Genomic DNA, 9639 nt, shown 5'->3' on the forward strand with positions numbered 1-9639 from the left:
TTATAGGATGGGATATAACTTTAGGATGGGATATACCTTATAGGATGGGGTATACCTTATAGGATGGGATATAACTTTAGGATGGGATATACCTTCTAGGATGGGATATACCGTATAGGACTGGGCTTGTTTTATCCTGGTTCTTCTCCCAAATACTAGGGCTCACATTTTTCATTTTCCCTCCTCTTGCTCATTCTGGCTGCCCAGACCTGAAATAATCACACAGAAACTGTATTAATTACAATACTGTTTAGCCAATAGCTTAAGCGTATTTCTAGCTAGCTCTTACATCAGAAATTAACCCATTTTTATTATACTGCGTATTACCACGAGGCTCCTTGTTTACTGGCAAGGTTCTAGGGCTTCTGTCTTGTTCAGTGGCTACGTGGTATCTCCCTGACTCTGCCTACTCTCTATATATATCAGATTTCCCACCTGGCTATATTGTGCCCTGCTATAAGCCCAAAGCTGCTTCTTTAATAACCAATGGTAATAAAACATATTCACAGCATACAGAGGGGAACCCCACATCAGAGAGGTGCCCCTCTCACTTTCCCATTTTTTCTCACAATGACCCAGTATGGGTCAGTGATGTCCTTTCTTCCTTAAAATCAAAACAAAACAGGAAAATGAGAGATTGAAAATATGCTATGTAATTAGAGACACTCCTCATTTGGCCAAAAATAAATATTGCCATTATTAGAAAGCAAATCTCCTTTCTTTTTCCCTAGGTTGAGTATGATTCTGCAGTGAAAGTATCAGATATTAGCAAACGTAGAGGACACAGTCAATGGCCTGTAAAGCACAAATGTGAAACAGTGAGACTTTAGTTACTGCTCAGAAAAAATATAGGTCCTGAGTCATGTCTCTGGCATTGGAAGGAAGTAAATATCCTACCCATAGGATGTAGGACTCCTAAACCTTCTAAGGTTACTGTGTGGGCATCTTTTTGTAGGGGACAGCCATCTAGATTTTCTCAGGAAGAGCTACTAAGTCCAAGATCTTTTTAAAAAGATTTGTTGTTCTTATTTTACATGCATGGGTGTTTTGCTTGCTTCTATGTTTATATTATGTATATGCAGTGTAGTGAGGAGCAGTGGGCCGCTTCCCACCGCTAAGCTCCCAGTCACCAGCTAGCTTTACCGGAAATAATTACACGGAAACTATATTCTTTTGAACACTGCTTGGCCCGTTAGTTCTAGCCTCTTATTGGCTAATTCTCACATCTTGATTAACCCATTTCTAATAGTCTGTGTAGCACCACGAGCTGGTGGCTTACTAGGGAGATTCTTAACCTGCGTCTGCCTCAGAGAGGAGAATCATGGTGACTGCCTGACTCAGCTTTCTTTCTCCCAGAATTCTGTTCTGTCTACTCCACCCACCTAAGGGCTGGCCTATCAAAGGCCAAGCAGTTTCTTTATTAATTAACCAATAAAAACAACAGATAGATAACACTCCCACATCAATGCGGTGCCAATGGAGGCTAAAGGAGTTAGATCCTCCAAACTGCAGATATAGCCTACTGTGTGTTATAGTATGGGTACTAGCAGTCGGTACTCTTGAACAGCTGAGCCAAGCATCTCTACAGCCCTGGGATCTTCTAAAATAGCATAAAGCAGCAGTTTTCAACCTTTGGGGGTCACATATCATATATCATACATATTAGATATTTATTACCATTCATAATAGTAGCAAAATTCTGGTTATGAAGTAGCAATGAAAGTAATTTTATGGTTGAGGGTCACCGCAACATAGGGAACTATATTAAAGTCTCACAGCCTTAGGAAGGGTGAGAACCACTGGAAGCCTGCCTAAAATGTAAATGCAGACAGTGGTCTTTTGGTCCTTACTGTTCTCCTTCAGAGGGTCGCTGAACTACTCTGTAATCAGCTCTGTCTTCTAGACTGCACTCTGTGTAATCTTATCTGAATTTTTTAAATGGAGACCACAAGAACAAGAGACCTGAGGGTGATCTTAGTGAAAAATGAGACTGGCAATGCACAGAGCTAGAAGATACTCAATGGTGCCAGCTCTTGTTAAGCCCATGACATCAGTTTCTCTGGGGAGGGCTCCATCACAAGGAAGACACTGAAGGATAGTTGGGCACCCTAGTATAACTTCCATGCTCTTAACTGAACCCATGTAAGGAAATCTTATTGATCTCAGTCCAGAGGACTGCTGAAGAATGACCAGCCCCTTTTTCATTGATGCAAACATATAACCAATGTCTTCCCACATCTTTCCGACAAGAGTGAGCAGAAAATACTATTTGCCTCTAAGGACCCTTTTGGTCAGAATTGAGTTGATGCAATCTATAGATATCCTTGGTATTTAATATACACAATCCAAAAAATAATTGGCAGAGTTTTGAGATTTTTTTTTCTAGAACTAAGAGCTTTCTGAATGTTTCAATACATATGTTTTTAAAGTGCTAGCATATATTTTGTATAATGTTTTGTAGAATGTTTGTATTTTAAATCCCATGGAATATGAGACACTTACTGGGGAAACTAGCCTGGCTTAGAGCATTTAGCCAGTGGGTGGAGGAGGCTGGCCCCTACTTCTTGTTAGCATCCCTGTGGGGACAGAATTGTTCTCTCATTCTGAAGAACTTTCTACAAATTTGCATGCATGAGAAGGGAAGCCACAAAGCAACAGCAAAGCCCTTAATTGATTTCTTCTATTTTCTCTTTCAGCCAATGTCCCCAGCAGGCCTCAGGTAAGTGCTAATGGCCCAATTGACTCTACTGTCTTGATTCCGACCTAGAGTAAGCACATTCACCACTGTTGATTTAGTCCTTCTTCATTCTCCATATATATGAGTGAATCCACTTGGTGTTTAAGTGTTACTTGATTCTATATAACAGAAGATGTTGGGCAAGGAAATGGGATTCCGCAGTCACATTCTGCCAGGTACCCAAAGTATGCTGGCTCTCTGCTCTCATTCCATGCTATCTACTATATAAAGTCACTCTGTGTAGATCTGACTGACCTTTCATCTAACATGTTTACTTAGGGTCCCTGTCACAGAACACTGACTTTAAAATGTGTCTGGTCCCCCAAGGATAATACAGAGATCAGTGCTCCAATGAAGGGGGAGTTGCAGTTTTTTAATTATTATTTTAAAATATATATTGAGCTCTTCTAGAAGCCGGAGACTACTAGCTATCAGTTTTGTTTCTTAGGAGGAACTGTTAGTTACAATATACCACAGCGGCACAGCAAAATTTTTGTAGAAGTTTTTCTTCCTTACATTTATTAGTCTTTTCAAAACAATGAGCATTGTCTCATCTTACTGGCAAGCAGAGCTGGGGTCTTGGCTAGAAGACAAGTACCTGTGAAGCCAACTTGTGACGCAGTAGGCATCTTCCTCTGATGCCCTCTGCTGTCCTGGTAAATTGGAAGCATGGACTTTAAAGGGAAGTGAGACAGCAGATGGTGAGTTTGAGGTGTAAGGAGAGATGGGAAGGTGTGCTCACCTGCAGAGGAGCAGACACACTCAGAAACAGAGCGTGACTAAGATGGCTGTTAAGGAACACCTCTTTGTGTGCCAGCCATCCCTATGGTCATGTTGACCTCTAGCCACCATGATGTTCATAAGCAAAATCAGCAGAGGTGACTAGTTTTGCCTTAACCTGTAATGGAAAAGTTGAATGTGTTAAGCCACTGAGTACAGTTGTTTAAAAGAAACGGCAAAGAGTTGATTTTAAGGATTGAAGCAGAGTCTTGAGTTCAATTCTGAGAGAAGTGAGGTCATGGTCTGGGCAAAGGTGGGAGAAGAGTGGCAATGATCTACATCTTATGCTGTCAGAAGATGGGTGACGTTACCATCCTAGCAGAAGTAAGACGAAGTTAGATACAGTTAGAGAGGGTGTGATGGTAGAGGGGCCATAAGTAAAGGTAATGGCTGGAATTGGACATCTGTGTAAATGACTAAAAATGGTAAAGGGTGGGATCCCTGACAGAGAGGCCAGAGAATTGGCCTAATTATGCTCATGGGTGTTGAAACCCTTAAGCTTTACAAACAGCCTCAAATTGGGTGATACTGAGGTATTTGCTCCCTGAGAAATGAATGAGCATAGATTAAAGGGCCAGCAGATGACTGCAAAATGGATTGCTGTGGTCTGATGAGATGAAATTCAAATAAGCATTTTAGGGAGAAGAGAATGACGTTAATTCTGAATACCTCTATAAGGCCTGGTGAGAGGCCAAGGGTGGTGTGGATCAGCATGGAGGAAAGAGTTACAGGGATCTTACAGGCTATCCAGATGCTGTGTCTTTAAGAAGAGCTGGATGCTGATTCAAGTCATTAAGGAAAGACGTGTTCTGGGATGAGTAGAGGCTGTGGACTTTTTTGGTGATGGACCATGTGACCCAGAGAGCACAGAAGGATAGATTGAACTAGTGGGGGCAGAACATGGAGACACATCTAGGAGTGTGCAGCTCTCTGTATGGTACAGAACAGAGGGCATGGAAGGGTAAACAGGAATCAAGGGAATCTACATAGCAGAACTGAGAGAAAGGCCTGGGGTTCGGTTCTGATGGCTCCATGGTGGGGTCATGACTATAGAGATGGAGGTCACGAAGGGTGAGAGAATCTTTTCAGTCCTCAGACCCGTTATGGCACAAGGCACAGGAACTGAAGCAGAGAGTGAACTTGGAGACCTTCTGCTTTGGTATTAGATTTGAAGAAATTGTGTAGAATAAGATCTTTATTGTTCCCTGGTAGGTACAGGAAACATAGGACTCCTTCCGGAGGTCTCTTTCTTCTCTGCCTTCTATCCTCTGTTGACCAAGGTTTCTGTCCCACTAGGTCCCACATCTGTTTAGTCCCAAATAAGCACACAGAGGCCTATATTAATTATAAACTGATTGGCCTATTAGCTCAGGCTTTTTATTAACTCTTATAACTTATATTAGCCCATAATTCTTGTCGGTGTTAGCCATGTGGCTTGATACCTTTTTTCAGTAAGGCAGTCACATCTTGCTTCCTCTGTGTCTGGATGATGAGTACAGACTGACCTTTCCTCTTCCCAGAATTCTCCTGTTCTCATTGCCCCATCTCTACTTCCTGTCTGACTACTGGCCAATCAGCATTTTATTAAACAAATACAAGAAACAAATCTTTACAGCCTAAAACCATTGTCCCACAATAATCCTCTACTTTATGTCCTTTTTCTTGTGGAATTTTCCATACCCTGGGTCAAGAGGAAAGTCATCAAAGGTGTCTATTGTCACCTGGATGCTGTCTTATATGTTTATTTGTATAATTCTATGTTTAGATTGCTTTTTGTTGACTGAATTCAGTCCTGCCCGGTGCCCGCAGTTGTTAAGTCCCAAAGGAATCACACAGAGGTCTATATTAGTTATAAACTGATTGGTCCATTAGCTCAGGCTTCTTATTAACTCTTATAACTTATATTAGCCTATAATGCTTGTCCATGTTAACCACGTGGCTTGGTACCTTATTCAGTGGGGCAGTCACATCTTGCTTCTGTGGCTGGGTGAGGACTGCAGACCAAGTTTTCTCTTCCCAGAATTCTCCTGTTCTTGTTGCCCTTTCTCTATTTCCTGCCTGGTTGTCCTGACTATACTTCCTGCCTGTCTACTGACCAATCAGCATTTTATTAAAATACAATTGACAGGCTACAAACCATTGTCTCACAGCACTCCCTCCCCCCCGTTTTTTTTTTTAAAAGAACAAGAACTCTGAATCTAATATCTTTTGTTTAGCTTTTCTCCTGACTATTATAACAACTTTTAACCAGCATTCTAAACAAAGTTTGGAATGCAGTATTCCAGGCGACTTCCTGCTTGGTTGTCCCACCTGGTCAATCAACATTTTATTAAAATACATTGACAGGCTACAAACCATTGTCCCACAGCAGCTTTTAGAATTAAATTCCACTTTTTAGAAATCTGCTGCCTAAAAAGAAAACTGTTACACACCTCCTTACTATATGCTTCCAAATCCTGAATAAGAGAATACTTGAAAGTAATTTCAATCCATTTTTCAGCAATAAATTAACACTAAAGCTTTAGTTATCAATATGAATAAATAGCATATTCCCTTGCCACATGGAACTTCTCTCTATTCCTGTGTTCTTAAAGTACTTTGAATTGGCTAGGGTTGAAATGACCACCACATGAGAAAGGAATGAGAGCCTATCCCTGAGATAGCTTTCACACCTATTTCACCAGGAAGGGCTCACCTCAATATCTAGTAACCTAGAACCCAATGAAACTGCCATTAACATTGGCTGAATTTTTCTTCCTTCAGAACAACAAAATGTCTAATCCAGAAGCAAGTTTGTTGGAGAAAAGGCTTGAAACAAGACTTAACTGACTTCCAGAAGACTTGGGAGTAAAAGAGCCCCTTGGGGACCTTTGCCAGGAATTAGTTTATGAATTCCCTCCAATTCCAGGGAATCAATTTCACATCAAGGTCTCCCACAGAATGAGAAGCAAGGATAGATAGGCAGGGGATCTTTGCTGGGAGTCCCAGAAGAGCCTGCCTGATTCCATGAGGCATGGCTTCCTTTAGGCTATTTCATGTGGAGTAATTTGTTCAAAGATGTCTAATTTCAACACTTTGAAAAGAGCAGTTGATTGCCTTCCCCATGGAAACTCTAATGTCACTTCCTTAGTGTGGCCTGGATTGAGAAGCATTCTCTGTTTACTGGATACCTGTGCCTGTCTTGGATTATAATTCCAGGCTTCTCCTCTCTAGGACAGAGATACTGGCTTTATCAAAGTGCCCTTCTAGTTCCTCAGGAGGACTGAGGTATAGTCTTGGTTGGTCTGACACACACATCACTGCTATCTTCCCCAAGAAGAAGCCAAGATCTCTCAATTTTTACCCGCCTTGTTTTCTAGTCTGGGCAAGAAAAAAAAATAGACATCTGGATACCCCGCCTCCTTTATGTTGGCATTGACTACTCTAATGAAAAGCTGACCGCGTCACTTCAGGGTGAAAGGTCCTCATCCTAGGGAGCAAAAGTCACAAGGGCAGTAGGGGTTCCCCTTTAAACGCAGCCCTATGAAGTTTGGTTAGATCTGAAAGAAGCCCTCTTTTTCCCTTGAAGAACTGTCAAGTCTTCATTACCCAGACAGCCTTTTGCAAATGTTCTGACCTTGGTGTTTTCCCTTGCTACAGGCAATGTGAAGCATTCATCTAGCCAACCAACATTTCCTGACCTTCAGTATTGCCCTCTTCCGCAAATGCCAATTCCAAGTCCCATTCGACCTGAAGCTCCCTGGCTCCGCGACACGTGCTGTTGGCGTTGACTGTGTGTTCTACTGAGGGAATAAAACACTGACTATCCAAAGAGAAAAGGGTATTTTGTTTCTGTAATAACGTATATTATTGTTTTCTTCTCCCCTTTCTATGCAACTGTAAATTAATGAACACGGAAGATATTTGGAGGTGGTAATGCATTTGTCACTGATTTGTATAGTATATACAGCCGTGGGAAAGTGGGTGGGGGCTTTCTAATATGAAACTGCCTTTTTAATAAGAGAAAAATGCATAAGAATTAGACCACTCTACATTATTACACTCCTTCTGCTGTTCATGTTAATTAACCTTGTACAATAACTTCATTTATTATATGACTATTTTCCCATTATATTTCGGTTATTTATAATTCATCAGCCATGACCAAATAGACTTTGTGTATTTGTTTCTAGGGTTTGGCCAAATTCTTAAGTTCATATATTTGAATCAAATATGTGAAGTAAGCAGCAATTCTGGATATGCTATTTAACCTTAGTTGACATCATCCACTTAGCCCTTCAGTAACCATTGGATGACTCCAGTAAACATCCTGTGAACTAATTGGAAGGCTGCTGGGTATTTTACCTCCTGCTTTTTATTCCTTTCTTGTAAGTAGATCTTGACGTCTTTATTTATTTCATTGTGCAATCTCTATGCTAAACAAGACTGCATTGTAATAGTCTCAAAAATCATTTTACCAAAGGTTGCCATTTAAGCATATTTTCATTTTGACTCAGAAACAAAAGTTAGTACAGCATCCCCTACTACCTTCAGCCTCGGTTTCCATTGTAAGGTACACAACAGACTTTTCCCACTGTGAGATGAGATCACATCATGGTCTTTAGTTCCCAAATAGACTTTTATCATTGCTTTTGTATTTTCAAGTCCTTTGTAAGTTTTGAAAGCCCTAGTGGTTTCCTTTATGAATGCATACTTAGTGCCTGTCTCATGGGAACCTTCAGGACAAATGGACGGATGTCTCATGACCCGTCACGTGACCAGCAGCACATCTGGGAAGAATGTCAATCACAAGCCTATATTGCTTCTCCAGAATGAAATTAATGCTTAGATGATTAGTCCCCTGCCTCGACTTCTGAGTGCATTCAGCTAGATATTTGGTTGTTTTTTTTCTCTTTTTTAAATTTAGCATTTAATTAATTACCAACGGTAGAGAATACCAAAAATAAAATCAAAGGAAATATGTTTTGATTCAAACATACGTGCTTTTGAAACGTCAGGACATGCTAACTTTGGGTTCTCTTTTGCTGGGATCTGGCTAGCAGGAGGCTGAAAGTTGGACATTGCTATTCTTTTAGGGTTGGTTGGGTGGGTTGGGGGCAAAGGGTGTCTATTTGCAGCATAGATATTTTGAGAAGAAGAAAATTGTTTTATAATAGAGGAGAGCCATGATCACCTTTCTACCTCAGAACCACCTTCCTCCATTGTGTTGGACATAGCTTTATACGCCACAGTGTGCAAAGCCTAGGCTTTCATCAGGCCATTTCATACCCAAGAAAGCACCTACACAACCCCAACAAACAACTCCCTGATCTCAGAACCCCAGGTTGTAGATTTGGTGTCTTCCTTGTTTTTCCTTTGAGAAGTCATGTATTCTTTTTTTTTCCCTCCTGCCTGTATTTGTATGCAAAATAAACTCTATCTGCTATTACAGAAAAAGCTACACAAAACACTACATTGTAACCTTCTGAATATTAAGAGGAACTATATCGCAGTAACCACAGTGAGAAATAAGTGTATTGTTCTTTTGAAGTATGTGGTAAAGAACTAATCACAGACTGTCATCTAATCTGGTTACATATTGTATTTTTCATCCTGAATAAAAGTAATTTTAACACAAAATGGCTTTGCTGTTTGGCTGTGTTTGTTGATGTCATCTGATCTCTGAATGTATATGAGGTAAGCGAACTGTAGAGAGGCCGATAAATCCACATATTTTCTGAAACTGTCTCATATACACTAATCCAGTCACGTTTCACTCTTTCTCCCTCCCCCACCTCTTCTTGCACATACATATATTTATCTATTTCTCAATTTCCTGTGCAAATGGAAACCTTGTTGCTAGGGAAAATGAATGTTACACGTATATCCATGAAGCCTATTGGGCCTTCATTTTTATAACTTGGTGCTACTGGTATTTAGTTGGTTACTCTCTCAAATCCACTTTTATTATGAGACTTTGCCTCAGTTTGTTTTCTTTTGCTGTAAAGCAACACCGTTAACAAATGCAACTTTTAACAGAAAGCATTTAATTCAGGGATCCATGGTTCTAGAGGGTCACAATTCATGATCGTCACGGTGAAGAGTACATCAGCTGGCAGGCAGGCGTGGTAGTAGAGAAGAAA

At 40.6% G+C, this 9639-nt stretch overlaps 1 protein-coding gene across 6 annotated transcripts in view; it reads left to right on the plus strand.

Moving 5' to 3' along the window:
• Utrn (utrophin) overlaps nt 1-9130 on the plus strand; it is a 521838-nt gene extending 512708 nt beyond the window's left edge. For all 6 annotated transcript variants that reach the window (XM_013351419.2, XM_026786362.1, XM_026786363.1 and 3 more), the window contains 2 exons: nt 2697-2719; nt 7157-9130. In XM_013351419.2, coding sequence (XP_013206873.1) covers nt 2697-2719; nt 7157-7165 — 32 coding nt within the window. In that variant the 3' untranslated portion in view covers nt 7166-9130. The remainder of the gene's footprint in view (nt 1-2696; nt 2720-7156) is intronic.
• Nucleotides 9131-9639: the final 509 nt, after the last annotated feature.

The sequence above is a fragment of the Microtus ochrogaster genome, linkage group LG4 (assembly GCF_000317375.1).
Source record: "Microtus ochrogaster isolate Prairie Vole_2 linkage group LG4, MicOch1.0, whole genome shotgun sequence".
Classification (NCBI taxonomy): domain Eukaryota; kingdom Metazoa; phylum Chordata; class Mammalia; order Rodentia; family Cricetidae; genus Microtus; species Microtus ochrogaster.